The 23,551-nt window shown below is 41.3% G+C and overlaps 1 protein-coding gene across 18 annotated transcripts in view; it reads right to left on the reverse strand.

Annotated features, from left to right (window-relative positions):
* The window catches only part of CLASP1 (cytoplasmic linker associated protein 1), a 175,830-nt gene that overhangs the window by 91,458 nt on the left and 60,821 nt on the right, over window positions 1–23,551 (reverse strand). For all 18 annotated transcript variants that reach the window (XM_017823514.1, XM_017823531.1, XM_017823516.1 and 15 more), the window contains one exon: window positions 120–272. In XM_017823514.1, coding sequence (XP_017679003.1) covers window positions 120–272 — 153 coding nt within the window. The remainder of the gene's footprint in view (window positions 1–119; window positions 273–23,551) is intronic.

Raw genomic sequence — 23,551 nt, forward strand, 5'->3', positions numbered from 1 at the left:
CGTCATGATTTCAAAGGGAAAAACTTGTTACTGGATTCTGGGGGCCAGTCTGGAAGTCCTTGCAATAAGCTCAGTATGAAGTATAAATACTTCACATCAATGTCATGCTATTCACTTACTAGAAGACTTGGAGCCCAGAGGTGCAGACCCAAGTCTGCGGGTAGTCCCCATCCCAACTCTGCGCGAGTTTGCAGGGGCCTTGGAAGATGTAGAGGAGCTGGCTGAGGAAGGTCTGTTCCCATCCACGGAGTCTTCATCATCAAAAATTTTATCTGCCAAAGAAAATCACACTCAGCTGTATGGCCAGTGAAGCAAAGAACATGCCTATGATATAGCAAACACGCTGCATGTTCCAGTCTGCTCTGCCAGCCCTCATCTCAGCAGAGTCCTCATCCTAGAAATCCAGTTATTCACCCAAGATCACTCAGCCACTGAACTCAATCCTCTGCTATTGCAGCCACTATGTTATAAACCCTTTCAATAAATGCATTCAGATAAAAAGAGCAAACTTCACATCTACAGCAGAAAGACACGAGCCACAGATAACACTTGGGGTGTTTACAGTCTGCACCTCTCATGTTGATGCCTCCAACAGCTATTTTGCCATGGACTGTAGCGAAACCAAAACCATGAGCAAGTCCAAGATCCAGGTGTGGAAGAGATGAGGCAGTAGAGGCTGCCCGGTGACATCTGCCAACTGCCTGCACCAGACTGAAGATAAATAGGGTAACCCAGGAAAGTTCACATGGCAATATCCATGCTCTTGATAGACCCAGACCATTAATCACAGACCCACCCAGAGTTATAAATCCCCTTTAACTCTTTAAATTATCACTAGATATTCTTTACAAGGAAACAGAAAAAGTTACCTCAAATTTATAAAAACATAAATAAAAAGTGCATTAAAACTTAAAGAGCTTTCTGTGTACATTCAGCTTCAGCCTCTACCACCAAACACGAACATAAATGAACTTAAAATGAACTACAGTCACTTTGATTCTCACTGAAGGTCACTTCAATTCCAAAGGAGTGCTTATATTGCAGTTTTACACAGATTATCTAATTCACTTGAAAAGCCAGCCTTAGGTTGAAAGGTGACAAAGCATTTGGGCAGCTGATGTAGATGGAACACATAATTATTGAGGTCAGAAAGCCAGCTCAGTCCCCATTACTTACCTTCTCCACACTAACACTTCATTCAAGATTTGAGACTTGCTTCATGTCTATCACTCTCCAATAACCCAAGGCACATACCCACTCTCCACAGGTTTAGGAACATTTCCTTCACAATTTTCATTTGGCAAAAAGTCAAGCAGGTGCTTTAATCCATCCCTGCTCAGGAAAGCACCTGGGAACATCTAGTAACAAATGCAGGCTCCTAGTTGAACACTAATGAGTGAAATTCAATACAGGTTGAGCTTTCTCAAAGTAAAAAATTAACTTGATAACAGTATAGGCATATTAAAGGGGTAGCAAAAGAAAAGAAAGAAAAGCCTGTATTGTTCTCAGCCCAATCACCTTCAGTCTTCCTTCCCCTAAGTGGCATTGGTTTATTAGGATCTGGACACAGGAGCACCATTACAGAGCATCTGAAAACCCAATCACCCTATTTTCAATATGTCCTGTGCACATGATCCCATAATCCAACCACAGCACAACACAGAAATGGCAGGTACACAGAAGCATTCAAAAAGTTAAAAGAGGTGGCCAAGGACATCTCTCCCTTTAATTCTGATGTTCGAGATGTCTTGAAATACAGGAAAGGGCTAAAAGGAAAAAAAGCAACATCTGAAGGACAGGGGTAACATAATAACAGGTACTTGTACTGTTGTTCAGGCAAAAGTGAACAAGGCAAAAATGAACACATGAAGTTAAAGAAATTTCAGGTCACACTGTTAAGGAGAAGAATATAAGCCATAATTAGGATGTAGGCTCTCTCTTTACACAGTGCCTGGAGGCAGCCATGGAGACCGTGCTAGCTCCCTATTGACACCAGTCATGTGCTGACACATGTAATTCAAAAATAATTTGAAAAGAGCTCAGGGAACAATCATGAGAATGATTAAAGGATTAGAAAATATGTTTTTAATTCAATTAAATGAAAATTCATTGCAGGAGTTTGTTTAGCCTAGCCAGATTCTTAATAAGTTGTTTGATTATATTCTGTGTTAACACAACAACTCAAGATTTATTAACACAGTTTTCCAATGTGATTTATTAATATTGTTTCTCACTTAATAGAAAAATATACAAGGCCACTGGCTGAAGGTTAAAAACCAATTAAATTCTCAACTGCCTTTTTTCCCCTCTCTTCCCTTCCCCCCCCCACCTCCTCAATTTTTTGCAATGAGGGCTAATCCTCTGCGAGGTTAGGAGGTGGTTCACCCAGTGAATTCTACCACAGGCAGTTCTTAAAAAGCAAAATTGAATTTTTGTTTCATAAAGACACAATGTAGTTCAAACACGAATATTTCAAAAACGTTATTTGGTGAGAGTTGCACCAAGGTCAGGGCAGATCAAAATACACTTTAAAACATGTAATCTCTGAAGCCTTTTGGAAGGGGTTTAAGTGATTCAGAGAGACTTCCACAGACGTTCAATTCAAAAACTTCTAAGCAAAACTTGTCCCAATTGCACTTATTTCAAAAGCTCCTATATAGATATTAGGCAGATTATTATTTGCCACATGTGTATTACCAGCCAAGAGAAAGTCGGTCATATTCAAAACAAAACATACTTTACTAGTTCACAGTCACTTTCATTGGGTAATAAAATTCTCCATAGCTGCATTTCAGGCTATCTAGATGCAGCCCTAGTTAACTCACTTCCTCTTCTATCTGCATTTTTAAAGCCTCGCCCCTCTGAAAAGAGACGAGGGTGTGGTTTACTATTTCATATACTAAATAAAAAATAAAAACATGCAGATATTAAAAGTATCATACTCCCGTAGCATTTTAGCAATTAAATAAACTATGATTTTCACCTAAAACAGGCTTTTCTGAGCATTAGCAAAAAAAAAACCACTCCAAAAATCCAACCAGCCCACCCACAGTTCTGGGGATGTCTGGATTACAGTCACATCTTCCTGTTCATTAACTCTACAAACTAAGCATTACATATTTATCAACCCAAAATATCCCTTCAGCAACCCAACAGTATTTTCTCATCCAAGCAGTGCAGAATGACAGCACCACATTCAGAACTGCACATCAAGTCTGCCAGCAGCACGTGTGCAGGACAGAAAGAGAAACAAAGAACAGAAAGAAACCTGAACACAGGAGTACAGAGAAGAACACAAAAACAAGCTACTATACACTATTGTTAAAAAGCCCTTTTTTTTGCCACCCATTGATTCCTGTTCATAATAATCACTTGAGCTAGGATCATATTTTTCAGCGTATCTGCAAATGGTAAATTCAGCATGGGTGTAACTCTCAGGGCACCAGCTGAGGTGCACTGAAGCAGAATCAGTGCCTAATTCTAACATTAAATAACCACTGATGCTCTCCCATCCCAAGACACTCCCAGTGCTCATTTAAAAGGACCTTATAGTACTCTGTCAGACATGCCCTTATAAAAGAGGCCTTTGTCTGCTCGCCACTCTGCTGTCTCAGAGAAAGAGAGAAGACAATCTGCTTTACATTTTTCAATTCCTTTACATTATTTAAGAAGAAAAAAAAATTGCTTACAAGTACATATCCTTCTGCAAATAAGCTTCCTCAACATTCCTTCATATTTTCCATAGCGTGCCCAGATGTAAGAGTGCTTCACAGAGCGCCGTGGCTTTCAGTCCAGAACATAATCAATCATTGCCCCTTGTATTCATTAAGCATGCTGTCTTCCCACGTGGATTTAAACAGCCATGGCCTCTGTCCTCTCGCTACAACTGCAGCTCTGCAAGATTCTCATCAACACCCATTTCAGTAGAGGAAACTTCAGTTCACTTCTAGGAAGGAAATTTCCTTCTAGCGAGGGGAACCCGGGACAAATAATCCAGGATGAAGACGAGCTAAGTCTGCCTGGCTCGGCTGGCTTGCACTAGGATCCAGCCTGACTTTATCCCCTGGGAAGCGCTAACAGGAGCATCTCAACAGCTGTCATCATTTGTCCATGACGAATAAATTTAGTCATTATTCATTTTAAAATGTAACCCCTTCAGGTCTGGGGAAGGTGTAAAACGCTGAGAGGAGGCTGCCCTAGCTGTTCAGGAACCATGGTAAACAAGGGCCAGCATTTCCCCTGCCTGAAGCACCAGCCTGGGATCTTTTAAAGGGAAGTAACTGAATCTCAAATTTCCTTTCCAACGGAATGAGATGTTTTTCCAGCTTTTAAAAACTTCAGGATGTCAGATTCAAATTTTTTACTTATTTGATTATAAGCTTTAAGGAAGACAACCACTCTGTAATGATGGCAGACTGGGAAAAGTGTCTGTTTCTAATGAAGATGCCCCGCTATGGTTTTCAGATCCGACTCTGTAAGGGACTAAACTTGTCCTGGGCCCATTGTGCTCATTTATCACATGCTCCATCTCCAAGCATCAGTGCAGCTAAAACAGGCAAGATGGATACAGCTTGCAAGTATCATCTGCATCTCTCTTGGAAGAATCTCCCTTTCGGGTGCAGATGAAGGTGGATGGCACCAGGGACACCTGCCTTACCCGCCCTCCCCATGGCATCCTGCACCAGGAGCAGTCAAACAACTGCTAAAGCTGATCCCCATTTCCGCACATTCAAATCCCATGCTTAACCCTTACTAGGTGGCCAAAGCCCACCTCCATGAAGATCTGTGAACCTTCTAAAAGCCAAGAACACAACCCGGCAAACCCACCAATGCCAAAGAAAACAGTGTATGTTCCTCTTTCCTACTTTCTGCTAGGCCACATGCATTGGTCCACATTTTTGAGACAAGACACCCCTCGGACATCTCAGCTCATGCCCTGCCCCCAGGGCAGCATCTGGCACCTCCATCTCCAGATATGTCTCCCATGGGACATGAGGCACAGTTCACTCCTCTCTGGCGTGGGTGTCCCATCAGCCTCCAAGGAAGACAACCTCAGCCAAGGTTACATGTGTCTTCCCACTTGCACACACAAAACCCATGCACAGCTTAGCTCCAAGCCTGTCCAACTCCAGCAAAAGTATTATAGAGGTTTCTCCAGAAAAATGAGTTTATGAACCTGCTAAAGGAACATACGCATGCTCCTCAGCAGGATTAAATGTTTAAAAACAAAGGAGTCACAGCTACAAGCAGAAGTACATGGGCACAGCACATCATTAGGGTTTCCTGCTTGCCCATCTCCCACAGTTTCACAGCTGCTCTCTCCTAGCCCCAGACACAGCCCCTCCTTTCCCACCCTCCACACCAGGCAATGTTTTGAGCCTCTAAAACACCGACTGCTCAGTGACCCTAGTCAGCCCACCCAGTGCCACCCACCAACTCTCTCCCCTCAGGTCCAGGTCTCTCCAGCCACCAGCTCCAGTCCCAGTCCAACCCTGCTGCTGCCTTCTGGCACTATTTGCTGAACCATCTCATCCTTCACACCAGGCTTTGAAGTGGATTCCCAAAAACCCAACCTCAGCAGGAACCCCTTCAGCAAGGGCTCACCAGGACTGACCAGCCACAGCACTGATCCTATCTATAAGGACATGCATATCACCAGTACTTGGCTTCTTTCTCTTATCTCACATGTATCGCCCTATTTAAACTAGAATATGTATCATTGTGGTGGGAGTTTGCCTTCTGAATAAGATTTCTGCAATGTAAATCTAGCCATTTGTGATCTTAATAAATACAATAAGCAGTACATCAGCCACACCTAAGGTGGTGCTTAGAGACCCAAGACAAGAATGTCATGCCACGTTAGCAAACAAATGCTTTTTGTGTTAATAATCCTTACAACACCCCATATGCTTTTCTTTAAGCCCAAATGCTTCAGTTTTCCTTCCTTAGCCAGGAATGGGGACACTCATCATCTTGGCTGCTGCCTCATTCTGTCTAATCATGAGCTAATGAATCTAACAGGTTTTCAACTGATACCACAAAGGAAAAGAAGAATCCTGAAAGAAGTAAAATTTGGAATTGTCTTCTGCTCCAAATACACCATACTTATATAAGCAGTTTTCTGATACACATCCTGCTTAGGATACACATCCTGCACAACACCACAGCAATTTCAGAGTATTGATGCGTGCCATACCTCTGTAAGCAGAAAAACATTCAGGCACTAGAAATAACAAATAAATTACATTTTAAAGTTCCCTTTATCACACTGATATGAGGAAACTGTTGTACACTCAAACCTGACCAGATCCAACACCAGATTAGGCAGATGTAGTCCATATATGGAAAGAAAATTCCAGTTTCTATCTGAGAGAATACGCAAAGCCGAGGCAACACTCAAAATCTGCTCTCAAAGACTGGCCTGGTAAGTCAAACAAAATCGTCCTGTAGAAGACTGATCTGAAATCATGAAACTCATGACTGATTTAAATTACTTTTCTGAGGGATACAGCAAAGTTTATAGAAACTTCTGTTCATGGAACTAACATACACAGAAATGGGAATTTTTAAGAGTTAGTGAAACTCATTTAGACAGTTTTCAGTCATATGAAAGTTTCCATTAGCTTTAAGTAGATTTAGAGGAGGTACAAATTATACAAAGCTCGCATTCCTACAAGCTTTGTAAAATTAAATATCAACAGGAGGCAACAAAATCGCTGATGATATGATACTGAGGGAAGGAGCGCACCAGCTCAAACAGCCAAAAGAATTCACTACAGCATCAAAAGCTGATAAAAATCCATTAAAAAGCCAGGATTTATTAGTTTCACCAATTACTTTAGTACAGCTCATACAGACATCTGAACAAGAATCAAACACCCATGTGCTAGGGGCCGCATAGACAGAACCTTTACCCCACACTGATTTAAAAAAATTAAATAATTGAGAGACAGATGCAGACACATAGATAAGGCAAAATAAAAAGGGAGAAGAGATAGAGATAAGGATCTGCTTTCCTCAAAGTCATCCTTGGAAATACAATATTCCCACAGTGCTTTTTCCAGCCAGGCACAGAGCCTTCCGCTAGACCACAAGACATCAGGAAATCCACTATGTGTACCTTGGAAAACCACACCCAACCCAAAAGCCCACACATTTACATAAAGTTTCAATTCCAGGAGCAAAAACAGCTTGCCCCTGCCCTCCACTTGTCCCAGAGGTTCATCATTGGGCCTTGCCAGACACCCATGTGCCGTTCACCTGAATGGAGACACATCCATCTCTAAATGCATCCTTCCACAAACACCGCAGCTCTTTCAGAGCCTGTAACACGCTCCACAACAGGGTGTCACTTCTGTGTTTCACTGTCACAGCTTTCCCTGCTGACTGTGCTTGGGGGTGCTGTCCCCGCTTTCTTCTGGACCCTTGAAAATACCCTTTAAATTGCACTGCCCAGAGCACAGACATTATTACTCCCTGCTCACAGTGCTCTCATTAGCATAATCTTCACAGATAAAAAACACAAACTGGGCTCCTGCACCCTAGAGATACCAATCAATGAGAAAGGCTGTTTATGCAGGCTGGATCTTTTAGAGTCAGAGAATACTTTTTCCAGAACTACTACTACTACTGCCTAGTTGCAGGACTGGTATAGGTGCAGAAAAGCATTCTGTCACACCCAAACTGCAGATAAAGCACACTGTCTTCCATTTTAATATTAATCCTGTCTGCTGCACAGTGCCAGAGTTTAGACTTTGCCTCAACCTTACTGTAGTTTAATTATTTAGGAAAATAATTATATAAAAGAAAGTAAATTCTTCTGCCTTTGTTCACAAGACAGAAAAATTCCATTCTGCAGAAGCACAGGAGCTCCCTCAGGCACCATCTCCATATGGACACGTGGCAGGGATGTGTCAGGCTAAAGAGCAATCAATGAACCCTTCCCCTCCTCACTCTAACCTCCACCTCTGCATTTGCTGGAAACCTTATGGAAACAGCCTGGACTCCGTGTTTGCAGTGAGCAAGTGTCAGAACTCAGGCAGCATCACCCAGCCCCTGATCATCCACATTAGACCCATCACCCCATGCCGGGTCTGTGGTCAGCTTCGCACAGTATTCACTCTAAAAATTTACATAAAGGTGGTTAAAAGGTACAGCCATTCAGCAGGTGCAAGAAGGATTTGTTGGTATTTTAACATGTGAGTAAACTGAAACAGAGCTGAGAGACATTCTCAAGGGCATGAAGACTTCAGGGCATTGCCAGAGTCTGGATTAAGCTCCATTCCTGAACATACGGGGTTTCTTTATAGATCACTTTCTCTCCCTCCTACTAAAGATGCAAATAATGTCACAAATGTTTTCTTATTTTCCCCAAATTTTCTTCAAATCTGGTTTATGCACATTCAAAAAAGGACATTTGCAAAAGGTTTCGATAAAGTAGAAAAACACATCACAACATATTAGAAAAAAAAGTTTTAATTTAGTTGTTCTTGACAGGTTGCTTGAAGCTTAGCCACACCTGCAATTGAGTTCTCTCTATTTCACAGGGTTAGTGCCCAGAACTGCTACAGGGAAATAGCAACCAAAGACTAAACCGAGTTCCCAGGGAGACACCTGCTGGCGACGGCTTGGGGTTTATCAGCCAAAACCTGAATGAATAAGCAGATACCTGGGGAAATAGATAGGTGAAATTTTGTCTTACTGGACTGTCTACACCCTATACAGATGAAGATAATTATGAGGTACACCAACAATTTGAAGTCTTTAAATAGCAGATGTTTTTCACCAGTGAAGGGCAGGAGCATCATGTGCAGACAGGGCAGGTGACTCCAGCCCCACAGACCAGGTCCAAATTTCCAGCTATCTGCACCATCTGCTGCCATGACATCATAGGATGAGGCACTTCTCCAGCCTGCACTCCCCAAATGGCATTCCCTGCACAGATCCCTCTCTCTACCTCCTTGGGAATTATGGCCAGTGCAGCTCATCTTGATGCTGGCTGTCCCAACACCCAAGAAAGGGAAACTGCAGTTTCTATTGTATCACTGCTTCTTGAAGGGATGCTCATTCTCTACAAACGCAGCACACTGAGGTGTAAAGCACTGACAACCAGCAGGCAGAGGTGCACTAGGAAGGAATGAGCATCCTGACATTTTTAGGACAAAGGACTGTTACAAAAAAGGGCAGAAGTCTCTTGCTGCCTCCAGTTACCCAGAGCACATTTGGGGGAGAAGACAGAAGTGCTGCAGATCCCACTTCCAGCCACCACAGAAAATCCTGCAAAGCCTGCTACTGCACACAATCCTGCAGCAGAAAGCTTTCCAGAAATATCTACAAGGAGATAAAAATGTCATGCTGCAGCCTTGTTTCCTTTCTGGACAGGTCTCAGAGGATAGCTGGGTCGGTGCAGTTAAGCCAGTAAGATGTGCTGGAGGGACCTGGGGAAGCTGCAGCATCAGCCCTGTCCCAGTACCTTCATTTAGATCTATTTACAATCAGTAACAGGGGCAACATGTTGCCCAGCACCCCGTATTTGCCATGAATGACCCTCTTATGAGATGGTGGCACATCCTGAACTTTCCAAGCAGACACCTCTGAGCCAAGAAACAAAATGTGCAATTATTCCTGAACAAAGATGGAAAAAACAAGGCTGTCAGCCTACGTCTCCTGTACAGCCACAGAAAACAGGAGCCAGGGCTTCGTTCATCTGTCTGGTTAAAGGCTAATGCAAGAACATAGGTACATCTGCAAAAACTGTACGGTGCTATGCACATCACACATCAATGACTCTCACCCAGAATGCCTTGCCTGATGCATAATTAATAGACTTTAATTAGATGACCATTTAAATACTGTAAAATGCTCAGTCGGCAATAGCCATGAGATAAGAACGTCTAAAACTGCAGGTGGTTGAGACAAAAGAAAAACCACAAAGGGAAAATTAGGGACCAATGAGCAACAACTTGACAGCTTAGGTGCCTCTTAAAACAGATTATCAACTACTACAACAGGCATGACCAGTGTGATGACCAGGAATCTCTACCATAAATTAACGCTTCATCTTTACTGCAGACTGCGAAGGCACATATGCAAGCAAAGTGTACAGACAAGTTTTGTTTATTTAAGAAAAACTCAAAGTTGAATTTTATGATCAAGGCTATGCTCTGTAGCCAGAAATGGTTACCAAACAGTGGTTTGAGATGCTTCTGAGCTCCTGGGACAATGGCCACTAGGTTAGAGTTGGCTGTATGTTCTCCAGAGCATCCACTGCAGCTGTCAGCAATGGAAAGGGATGGTTGATGCTTGTTCTGCAGTATTTAGTAGGACTGACTGGCTGCATCAGCACTCTCCTGATGCACTACAAAGTACACGTTTCTGCCTACACTCAACTAATAAAAGTAGGACTTAGGATGATTCTTGCCTCCCCACCACTTCAATTCAACTCCAAGAGAGCAAGCAGAGTCTTTGATAAGCTGCACAGATACAGGATTTTGCAAACTGTGCTTCAGCATCATGACACCAGTGCCTGTGTTTGCAGCTTGTGCCAGCATTCGTAATGTCTACATAAGCACATTCAACTACATCCAGAGCTTAGACCAGCAACCTGTCAGAGCTGGTGAGAAGTCTCTGTTCCCTACCCACATCACATTCATTTTGGTAGTTATTGGCACAGGGAAGCAATGGTTTGCCAACAATCAAGCCCACTTGGCTTTTATTCCCAGTGTCTCAAAAGAGAATAAACATTCCCTTAATTAGTAAAATTCATTTACTAAGGAACAGCTAGCTAGCATATCACTTTTCTCAGGATCATTGTAGAAAAAAAAACTTATTGTATTCATTACGATTTCCATGGTAGCCTTGAAAATGTTCTTTTTTTTAGAAGCAAAAGCAGAAACTAGTAGATAACAGATTATGAAAACATTCTGGACCCTAAAAGCACCCAAAAACTCATAGCAGGAAAAAATCTTTTACTTTTAGTGAAAAAAATGTTTGTTCAGTAACTTTAAGAATTAATGTTCAATAACAGTAATTTATAATACTACTCTGCACAGACTTGTGTATGATCTAGATAGTATTAGTTCCAGGTTTTTGATACACTGGAAACAAAGGCAAAATTCACATAAGGAGGTTGATTCCAGGTCATGCAGAAAAGTCAAAATCAGAGGACATGCCAGAAGGTGTATCAGAGTATAGGATTCCCTTTATTTAACCATCATCACACTAGGCTAAATTGTGTTTCCAGCTCTATACGTTGGGGATGAAGGTGAATGCAAGAGCATGCAAAACTTGATCTAATATTTCATTTTTTTTTAGATGCTAATATCTCAGATTTTCTTCTTCTATGCAGTTTCAAGTGAGCACAGAGATGTTTTAGTACATCAAGTAGTGGCCTGTTCAACAGATACTTCAGGACAGTGTATGGTTTCCATGTGGTTGGCTTACAGAACCTAAAGAATCAAATTGATATTTACTATGGCTTCAAATACAAGCACAGTGTGAATGCCTGATCTACAAGTGGAAAGCTCCAATTCCCGAGGCACATCAGTTTCTTGGGCCTTCTTTACACACCCTTCAAAGCCCCAGTTTAAGCAAATCACTGTCTCAAGGAAAAAAATCATGGGAAAAAAGTTCCAAAGCCAAAACTGTGTCACAGTAACACAGCTTATAAAATATTAACAGTCAGCGTGGCTTCTGTTTTCCTGAAGCTTGTTCCCCCACTCCCCAATGCCTTTAAAACAAAAGACAAATCTAAGCACCTTCATCCACTTTTCTCCCCCATAAACAATCATCATCATTAGGTACAGCAAATAAAGCAAGTCATATTCAGAGGGAGAAAAGCAAATACAAAGGTAGACTGAAGACATGGCTGAAACTTTCATTCCTCTTGTCATTAATGACTTCAGACTACTAAATCTGATATTCGTATTTCAGAGGCAAAGTGAAACCCTGAGCAAGCAAGGGAACTCAGTGTGCTACAAAGAAGAAAGCATCTTTCCGAAAGAGCTTTCAATATAAATAATGCAGTCATACCATAGTTAAAAATAATTACTGTTATTCAGACTTTACATATAGACAAAAAATAAGCACAAATATCCTCCTCCTTTCCTTTTAAAAGAAAAAGAGCAGTTAAAGAAAAGCAAATAGTTGTGTCCTAATCAGTCTGTTTAACATAGTCCTGGCAACCCATTTTTATTTGGTCTCCATCAGTGTTGCTGTTCACTTTCTCCCCATGACTCAGCATCCTTTTTCAATCATCCTCAGGTCCCTGCACCGGGGTAAAACTTAAGCCTGTCGCCCAGCTATACAAAACCTTCTGCCATGACTGAAAGTTGGACTCAATAATTGACTCTGATACCACAGCTGGTCATTTGACTGCTTTAGTAACCATCCTATTTTCCTCCCATATATTGTGTGCACAGTAAAAGACTTCCACAACTGCTACATCCATGAAAGAATGATGGAATAAATCAGTTTCCCCACATAAAGCTATTTACTGCATCAAATAAATATGTCAGGATCAATTAGGAAATCCAAATTGAAAAAATGTGGTGCGACAGACCAGTAAAATCTTGATTCATCTGACCTGAACTCTACCAGTTTTTCTCCTGTATCTCCTATACCACTTGACTCTAAATCCAAGGCCACCTTTCCCACTAGAAGAGCTAAACAAAGGGACTAACGGCAGGCTCATTTTGACCTTAATCACTTGGTTTAAATCAAAGTTCAGAACTTGGTAAGAGGTGGTAGAAGCTATGAATAAAGATTTACAGCAAGCAAAAGATCTCCTCCGGTTCAAGGGCAAAGTCTGTCAAGTAAAAACGAAGGATGAATTTACTTCAGGACTCAGACACATGATCAAATTATTGCTGCTTAACAAGTTATAAGACATCAGCTGAGCCAAAGTAACAGCCCTTGTGCTGCTCTTAGGCTACAGCAAGTGCAAGGTAATATAACATAGCCCTAAAGAAAGCAAGTTAAGCCAAGCAGAATCATCCACATTTACCACAAAGAATACAAACATTAATCACAACCCAGCTAAACATCTTACCCTGCATATAGTCATTAAAGACTTCACAAAACAAATGCTGACCTAAATGGAATTGGAGACATTTAAAAAAACAAAGAGATTCCCATGCAAAAGCTGGGAACGCTGACTGCAGTTTTAAAAAGCCTGGCATAGCCATTTTCACCACTACTAGTGAAAGAAAGAAGTCAAAATCACTCATCTTTCCTTAGCAGTGACACCTTCTCACAAGTGACTCTGCCAACTTAAGAGAAGCTGATGTAGAACAAGATTGAGACAATGTGCTGAGCACTGCTGGTTTAAGTCCTTCTTCATTCACTAAAGTTACTGAAATCACAGTGAGCTTACATCAACAGCAAATGCTGGTGTTCATGAAACTAAACACCCCAGATCTGAATGACCATAAAGAATCTCAAATCCATGCAGATGCAAAGAAAACCTACGTGCCAGTCTCACAGGATACCTAAATCCAACTGATTTCCATCTATATAGATTTCTGGGTTCCCATAGGCACCCCTGCCTCCATGCAAGACTTGAAAGAAGTCAGTAAGTCAAAACCAAAAAGAAAACAACACTTCATTAATACAAGGAACCATTTTCTAAACAGCTTGAGATCTCTCCTTTCCCTAAGGCAAGTCTGGCTGGCAAAGCAATTCTGTACATCTGTGACCCTGAAAGATCACTGCAATGATAATTCAAATGGACAAATTGGATAGGAGCTTCTTCCCCCTTACACTGATTTGTCTACCCTGTAGAAAGCTACTTTCCTTCCTATATGACATTTATTCTTTATTCCTGAAACGCAAGCTGTAAAGTGTGGCCCATATAAAGGTTCAGCTCCTAGAAACAAGCTGGTCCCTTTTCAGTAGGCTGCTCCTGATGTAAATGCAGAAGTCACCAGGAGAACCACTGACTTCATTACACAACTGTGTTTCTGCTTTGTTAAATACTGTGTCAAATTGTAACAAAAATTGTAAAGGAAAGCATAAATATACATGTTAAGATGAACATTTCCTACTCTTATTTTGGTTATAGGATATACAATTCACCTTGAAGCTTAAACTCATTAATCTTAAAAGGATTTTTACTACTTGCCTGAAACATAGATTACATAACACAGCCAAAATCTATGTAACCAGAGTTTAGTATGATACTTGATGTACACAAGCCTGAGTTAAAGTTTTGGGATATGAAAATAGGCTCTAGAAAGGGCCCAAGCAGAGCTAAAGAGATTAAGTTTCTATAACACACAGGGAAGGTGAGACAGGGAATATAGAAGGCAAGACAGAAATTACTGCAAAACACATAACAGGAGTTCACAAGCTGTGTGCCTTGTGAGCCATCCTGGGAACTGGCACATATGCGTCGCCTTGTTTGTCAGATCAACTCCTATCATGCTCAAAAAGCAAGAGTCAGGCATCCCTTTCAGTCCAGCAATTCAATTAAATACTTCCTCGTGACTGAAGTTATGATTCTTTATTCTCCACTATTATGAAGTCACTCCACACAGTTTGATGTTGAAAGTAAAAAATCACTAAAACCTTGTCATACCGAGGAGATAATTTAAACATCTAATACTGCCACTAACAATGCCTTCTTGGCTGGTATTTTGTAAGTTGCTAGACACAAGTCAAAAGCCTAGCATAACTATCTAGGGTGAATCAAGGATGACCAATTTAGACCTTCTTCCTGTTCAGACATGTACTGTAATGCATGAAGATTTTCTGGACAGGTCTCCAAAACTTCAGGTTCCCCTGCTCTCTGGGACTTACAAGGCAGACAAATCAAGATAAAATGGATCCATAATACTGTAGTGTGCTACTAGCTAGGGATAGAATAGAGCACATGAGCAACAAACTGCAAAACCAAGTAACACAACATTTGAGCATAAATCCTAATCAGAAGTAACAATGGAAACTAACAGATTGCTTTAATCCTAGACAGGCTTCTTTCAAGGTTGTTCAGCAAAATAAACTCAATGGGGTTGAAGTTTGAGACACTTCTATCTTGGAAACTCCGTAATAGCCTCCCAGGTTGAGAGAATGGTCTTCAACTACTTACTGGGCCTTTCTCAGTGCAATAGCACTGATGAAATCTTTCCCTGAATCCAGGTTTACCATAAGTGATGACTGGGGAGAAGAGATTTGTTTTCTAAGTTTGCTATAAAGATAATTAACCCATGGTAAAGGTTTGCAGCCATCAGGTCACAGAGGGGAAATAAAGATCTTTGAAGCACCTTGGAAATCAGAGACTGCTGGTTCCTCACATTTGCATGATTTCCTATAGCCCCATTTTTATTAAGTCTTTATTTTTAGATCATTTTGTTGTCATCTTTTACTTACTTCACATTTTTGTACAGGACAAAAGACTCAGAGCAGAGGACCACCATTTCTGTTTCACAAGAGGTAAAACACCCTGCAGGTCCTCACTCAAATACATGATGTTCTGTAATACATCTGTGTGCTGCATGACAAAAAAAGCCTAAGTTCGAGGTTATTAAAGGCACTCTGTGTCTCATGTGCTGTAAGGTGTCCAGACATACCTAGAATTTACATTTCAGAGCAGGAACCAAAGAGAATAACACATGTCAAAGAATTAAAATATTTGATTTTGAACACATTTCATTTCATATACAGGAGCATACCTTAAGTCAGAGGTACAAGCATTACAAGGATGTACCAAGACTAAGATGGCATGGTTCTGCTTTCTAGCATTACCATTGAAAATTTCACGTGAAAGACCTTTTGAAATATGACTGCTCCTTTTACACTTATCAAAAAGGAGTACATGAGTTGAGGAATGTTAAAAAAATGGGAGTAAGCTGTTCAAAATTAAATATGTGTTAAAGGGTAAAATCTAACTAGGAAAATAACAGTCCTTCCATACCATTTATTTCACAGTAGCATGTGAAAAACTATACACTCGTGTATATATACAAGTATATATATCTGGGCTTTCACAGTGACTCAGAGCTCTTCAAATACATCTGTCCCAAACCAGTTGTAAAAACTGTTTGAGAGCAGATTCACTATTTCTGTTTACTCATTCACCAAGTAAAAGGATCTTGACAAGCAAGTAAATTCCTTTAAAACTGTAATACTGCTTAGGATCAACAGTCAGATTCCAGACTCTTATGCATTTGCTTTACATTCTCACAAATTGGAAGCAGGAGTGGCCATGTCAGTGTTATGCTCTGTGTAACTAAGTGTTAATACTCACTTTGACAGGCAGGATTACTCTCTGTTGACACACTGAAAAATGCTCACAAACTCCATGACTCAAACATTATCAGATATGGAAGTGGTAATAGCACAGAGGAGGTGTGAAAGTGGAGGCAGATATGAGCACCAAATTAGCAAGTTTTTATTATTAGCAGCTGTCTCCAGGCATTGCTTAGACTATCTGAAGAATCAGTATGAACTAACACTAAAAAATGTGCATGAACAATTGACTGTAAAGATGTGAACTGAAGGAACACAGAAAAGCGTATCAGTAGTAGCATATCAAAAAACGTCAGGAAACTGGGTTGCAAAAGAAAAAGCCGCATAAATCGTTCTCCACCCAATTCAGTAATTTTTAGCAGGCAATACAGGCTGCTGGTACCTTGTTTAACATAAATAACAGGGAATGCTCATAGGACACTGCCATCTGCCAGCAGCTGTCGCTGAAAACCAAACACGGGGAGCAAGGAGCAGTTAGCAGCACCCTGCCTCCAGAAGCAAACAAAATTCAGAAGAAATAGGAATAAAGTGCGGGGGGAAATAATGTCTTATCAAAACCCTAAAACCAAATTCTATGCTCAATGTGTAGATAAATCTTCAGCATTTCTGGAGTAGACAAGTACCAGTTAGAGCTTGAAGGTCTGCTGGATCACTTCATTCCTTTCATAAGCAGGAGTACTGAAGTCCTGTATACTTGCAGGTACCACAGAAGTAAGAGACTTCTGCCTAGGGATGATCTTCAGATGTGGCCAACTGCTTTACCAGGTATCAGTTTATTCAGAGAGAAAAAGGTTTGGGGCCTCCCAAAACACAAGAGCATGCTCAGCCTGGTTCATCTAAAGCTCACACATCAACCACTTACATCACTTGAGCCACCTGAATCGCTCACCTCCGTTGCACAGCACTTACTTTAATTTCAAATGGCAAGAATTAGACTGGAACCGAATGGCTCGGTTATACAGTGGCTATTTACTGTTTGTACTGCTGTGGCAGCCTGCAGCAATGACTGACCAGCAGCATTCCAGTTCACTGGATATAGTGCATATCCTATCAGTTCCCTGGATGTTGCCAAACACTGAATCCATGCTTAGGAGACACAAGTTAGCTAGGGAAGCAAGCGATGAGCCATTAACCTGCATGTTAACCAGCACCCAGGGGGCTTTCAGTCCAGCTAAACTAAGTCAGTTGAGCTAAAAAGATGATACTACACTCACGCTGCCCCTCTGGTGAGGGTCTATTCTTGGCATGATTTATTTTGAAGAGTCTGTGAAGGGATGAGAACAACTTTGTCTCCTGGCAGTATGGAGAGGAATCTTAAGTCTCTTATGGAATTAAGGCATGAACTTCTCCTTACATGTCCCATTCTCATTTTGGCACCACAGATAATGAGCATAGCTCCTAATAACAAATGAGTGAAAGGTCGACAAACATCTTGGTAGAATAAAAAAACCATAAATTAATCACAAACTAGAAAAGGGGACAGAACTTAGGAATTTAAACTTTCTAAATGAAAACTTTGAACTCAAAGCAATGACAATAAAGCAGCCTTAAGCCTGTTCAAATCTCACTCCTGCAAATGCACCACCATGCTGGTAAATCATCTGGTTCTCTTTGGGAACCATCTGCGCTTGCCTTCACTTATAGAAGAATTAGCAAACTGAGGAACTGGCACATGTGAAGCACAGCGCGTAACAGACAACTATCAACTGACTTTCAGCTTCACTCAGAGATTGAAAGCAAGTAAGATCAGGTTTTTGAACTGGGAAACGTGAATTTCAATGCCACTTTTACCTACTGGCATCCACAAGAAATGAATGCTCCAATTAGCGTCATTTTGACCTGTTTGCCTTGCCTTTCTTCCCCCATGAAAAGTTTCAAGGGCCCCTAGTATGCTTTTCCTCCACTTTACAAATTGGAGACTGAATTGATGAAGTCTCCACTGAAAAGCAGAACAGAGGAAATGCATCAGAGAACTTCCAGTCCCTCTTTTTTTTTTTTTAACAGTAATTTTGTGGTTAAATATTAGAACCAGGGTCCTACTAATTCATCTGGAAATCCTCTCCCACTGACACAAAGAACTACTCATAATTCCTGCCTGGAATATGGGTGGGTTTGTTGACTTGAGGGTTGGTTCTTAGCCCCCTAGATTACACTTAAACCAGGCTTACTTAGCTTATTTTTGCAAATATATGAGGAAAGAAGGTCAAAAACTTTACTGAGACGAAGAAAATGCATTCAAACATCCTGAGCTACAAGAAATGTTTAGGCTGTCTAAATAGAGAACAGGAGTACAGAGCTCTATCTGCAAAATAAAGCTTAATATTACAAGTAAAGGTTCAGAAGACTTCTAAAAATAGTATTTTGAAGAACAGCACGAAGATTAAATAGAACAAAATACAGCTCACCTACTAATTTGTAGCAAACTGCTCCCCAGACAAACAATTAGAATATATCCACATTTAAATATCAAGTTTTAAGCTCTTAATATTAAAATCAAAGAGCAATCTGCACCTTAATGCTTCACTGAAAATGATCCTGTGCAACTTGACACTCACACTGATGACAGACCAATAAAACTAGAGTGAAGTATTCTCACCAGTTCTAGTATAACACCAAATCAGCAGAAGATGTGCATTAAATGATACAGGCTGCCATTTATAGAAGTGCCTCTGTTGTGGCTTGCAGCCTTTTCATGCTGACATCAGGTTGTGTTGTTAGCTGAGGTCACATTTTCTTCTGCCTTTAGCCCTGTTACCACTCTTGATAAACTGAAGTGCTCAGTAACAGACAAACACACCATCTCAAATGACACCAGCAATCTGTGTCTTCAGCTTACTGACACACACAGCTATAAAGTACTGAGTAAAAGAAACACTGAATGAATCTGGAGGTCTTCAATACCTACTGCCTCCTATAGAAGGAAAAATAAAATAATGGCATAATTTAGGTTGAAAGGGGCCTCTGGATGTCAAGAGATCCAATTTCCTTCCGAAAGCTGGGCTGACAAAGTTGTACTGCTCAAGGCCTCATCCAGACTAATTTTAAAAGTCTCCATGGATGGGGATGCTCTGGGCAACCTGTTCCAGTGTTTCATTCACTATCTTCAAAGTGAAAAAAACATCATGGGGAAAAAAAACAAGCATTGGGCCATCCCCTCAGTTCCTGTAGTATGTGGACTACTGGAACTTGCATAAAACTAACTGATAATCTCTTGATAAAAAGAATCTTATTTCTAATTCAGAGGTTTTCTGAAATTAGTGGTCTTACAGGTACAGAAAAGTCAGGATTCTAGCCCAAAAATTAAAAGATGAGCTGTTGATCACAGCTTTTTCCTGGTGTTTGTAGTGTGTGTTGTTTCACAGAAACCTCTTCCATGCCAAACCCAGCTGGTCAGACCATCACTGGCCAAGGCTGCAGAGCACAGTCAAACATAGACCAGGTGCATTCTCACCTCTAACTGGTACCATGCACCACGTTTCAGGGCATGTAAAATATGCTGGTTTAGATGGCTCTGTGATCCAGCCTTCCTGGGAAGAAGTTGGTGGAAAGGACCAAACCATTTCCCCGTAGACACACTGGAGGCCCTGAAGGAACGTCCCACTGCAGCTGATTGAGCACCTGGCCTGGTTTTTACAAAAGACACAGTATTTTGCACAGTCTGTCTCTGTCACAAAGCTCCCACTGCCCCAGTATCCTACTGCATCTCTCACATTCTCAGGCAGAGTGAACAGAGATCCTTATACCATGCTTCAATAAACAAGAAATAGTTTGGACAAAAATAGGGATAAGACTGCTTTAGAGCCCTTGATAATAAATAAGCTTCAGGGAGCAACATGAAAGGAAGCAGCAAGCAAGAAGCACAATGTGCATACAAAGACACAGTACAGAATCTCTGGAGAAATCCCACTACAGTGAGAAGATCCAGCACATCAAAAAAACAGGGAAAAAAAAAGACATCTAAGGAAAGCACTAGAGATAAGTATGGAGCTTCTTAAGGGGGAGGGGACAAAGAATAAGTTTCAGTGAGCTGGTGCATAAATATTTTGCCTGTGGAAGCTTGGGATCAGATCTTATTTAAGTCTCCAGTGAAAAGGAGCGTGATTGTCTCTCCACATCATAGAAGCTCCATGTGATTAGACGTCTCTGCAGATTCAGCTCCTGCCCAGCACAGAGCTCAAACAGCAGGAATATAAATCAGAGGTGAAGTGCACTGGCAGAGCTGTAGCAGGAAGAAGTGTGCCCAGCCCTGCCTCTTCAGACTGGCTCCAGGACTGTCCCTGATCCCCAGAAAGAGCTGGGAGGAGGTCAGGGGGAGAAATATAAATGATAGAGAACAGAGTTAGGCCCATTCTTCATAAAGTAGACCTAATTAGAAATGTCAGGTCTCATTATGAACCAGCACTCCACTAGACAGGAACCCCTATACTCGAGAGAGATGTATGTGGAAGACATGCATTTCTTAAAGATGTACCCACACCACAGCCAAAGGGAACAGTCTCATTACATGGGGGTAAAGGCAGCCCCAATGCTGCCAACTGCATAAAAAAAACACCAGCAGAAGCAGTGCCAGCACTATTTCATACCTAAAACTTCTATTTCCCCCTTCCTTCTGGAAGACTAGGAGCAGATATGCCTCAAACACTCATACAAGGCTATTTATAACATAGTCTACCAGCAATTTACAAAGGGTCCAGTTTATTTCTCATTGAAATCATTAGAAAGAGTCCATTAATATCAAAGGGACCAGATCTGGAGCAAAAAAAATTAGTGTACACCTCTGCATGTAAGCATCCAAAACTCTCTTATCAAACCACTGTCCATCCTGGTCTCCAATGAAGTCCAGATATGTTTCATATTCCTTAGACATCAGTATCTGCATATAACACCAGACACTTCCATGTCAAGCATCTAAAGGACAGGTATTTATCTCTTCCTCTTTAGTGCATTGTTTGTGCCAAAATTCACCTGGCTTGACTCTGAAGGCCAACTGCAAAGCAGCAGCCATTAGCAGCTTTCCTCATGAAGATTTGTCTGCAGTGAGATCCCTGCAGGCCACATGCAGGGTGTAAACCAAGCCAGGATTATTCAGGGCTGTCTGCAGTTTTGGGGCTTCAGGGGAATAAACAAAAAAGAGACTCAAACTGCTTTTCACAATGCAACAAACGATTCCTTTGACAGAGCAGCAGGGCAGAATTAATTCCTTCAGCAAGCAGAAGAAACCCAGTCATTATACAGTATTTGCTGTCTTAATACTACAAAAATAGGATGTTTTTACTTATTATAGCTTGGTTTTGTTCTATTTCACATCGCTATATCTGAGCTACAAACAAAATACTTCAGCCAAACATAACGGAGGAGGAAGGCAGCATAATGCCAGACCAGGGCCAAGTACAGACAATGCATTAACTGTACTTCTCTCTGGAGTAACAAATCAGCACTTGTCTGCTACTGCATTTGGAAAAGGTCCTCTTCATGCCCCAAACTCACATGGCCATAACTGCAGTTTTTGTTCTACCACTGTATGTTAAAACTGGATACACCATCTGTTTTAGTATGTCTTTCTCAGGAATGGACTCGACAGTCTAATCTCATCCAGCCTCAGGTCAATGATCTGAAAATGAAGAGACTAGGCACAAGAAGATCTTCAAGCCCACAGGCATTTGATCTTAGGCTCTTTAGAAATCAACAAGGTGCTCTTCAGTCTAGACACCTGAATAAAATCTCACAGTTATGGAAGTTGTGACCACTGTAGTTACAGTATACAAGGGCAGGGATGTTCTTTGTCACTGGCAGGAGAAAACACGTCTCACGTACTGTTATTGCCCCTAAAAGCCTATCCTGTATTCCACCAATCACCTTGGGGTGAGTGCTGTCCTCAGAGGCTGCTAATTACAGGAGCTAAACTCAGTTCACTTGTTACATGCTCAACCTGAAAACAAATCTCATCAAATAAATGAGAGCAGCAGCACAGGAATTCATCAAAGTGCTCCACAAGAGGTGCAAGAAATTTCATCTCTCCCCCAAGCAGTCTTTGGCCACTGCTGAGGCTGCTGATTAAGGGCAGCAATTGAATTCTAACTGGGACAGTGATTCTATGCAAGAACAGCCCAGAGCATTCATTTAAAAGTAGTACCAGGAGACTACTCTGAAGAACCCAGCCCCCAGCCAGCATACAGAAAGGAGAAAGACCCCCACTTCTCTGCCACTTTTTGTGGAGACTGAAGTATTTGTGAGCCTCAGGCAAAAATTCCTATGTCAAGAACAATTTTGTAATTCTTTCCATAACAGCAGAAAGCATGTGATACCTTCACTTGTACTCACTGAAGCACTTTCCTATGCTCACCCAACAAGTGTTGAAGTCAGAATGTGTGAAACATAACCCAAATAAGCTTCATGAATCTGCAGAGTATACAGCTATGGGATACTTTTACTCACACCAGGTTGCCCTTTAGTGTGCCAGCCAGCCTTCCTTTAGGATAGTCAAATAACTTGTACTCCCATCTCTCTCAGGGAACTGTTGAGAATTAAAAGGCTGACCTAAAATCACTGCTATATTCACAGTGATCAATATGTGTGTGCACGGGCATGTGTATGAACCATCCTATTGATGAACTTGCCCCTGGAAGATTGTGTGTACAATAAATGACAAAGCTAAGCGATCAAAACTATGATATTTAGAGTTAGTCCTTTCCTGGGAAAATGTCACCAGATTTAATATTGTTCCGGCTTTGATCCCTAAACTCTTTCTAACAGAAGACCTACAAAGGAGAGCCAGCTGGGCAAAGCAGCACAGAAGATACCAGGAAACTGGTCCAGAGATTTTAAAGAATGACCACTGCAGATTTGAGGCTTTGTTTCACAGGTGAAAACAACCTGACACCAAAACACATGAAAGAAATGGGAGGAAAAGACCATAGCAGAGAAAACAGCAACTACAAAGGATTCCTGAACTGTGATCACCTCTGCAGCTGTACCAGATGTTACTGCAGTTTCCATGGGAAGTGTGTAGGATTTTTTTCATTCTAATTCTTTATGAACACCGGACTGGAGATTCATCCTTGCAATGTGTTCCAACTTGCATGTATTCTCTAAGACAACCACTGAGGTCACTCAGATCCACATGGTACTTTTACCAAAGAGGAAGAAGAAGATCAGGCCCCGCATGAAAAATTTCATTCCAGATGTGCAGGATATTCATGCATTTAACTTCCATTAAGTGTTAATGGAATGATGCACGTTAATCTTTCGCTCACAACCCCCCCACTGAACAGCAGCATCTTGTCCTTAAGCTGCCCACTCCTTTAGC

Source organism: Lepidothrix coronata, unplaced genomic scaffold (genome assembly GCF_001604755.1).
Source record: "Lepidothrix coronata isolate B3197 unplaced genomic scaffold, Lepidothrix_coronata-1.0 Scaffold103, whole genome shotgun sequence".
NCBI lineage: Eukaryota > Metazoa > Chordata > Aves > Passeriformes > Pipridae > Lepidothrix > Lepidothrix coronata.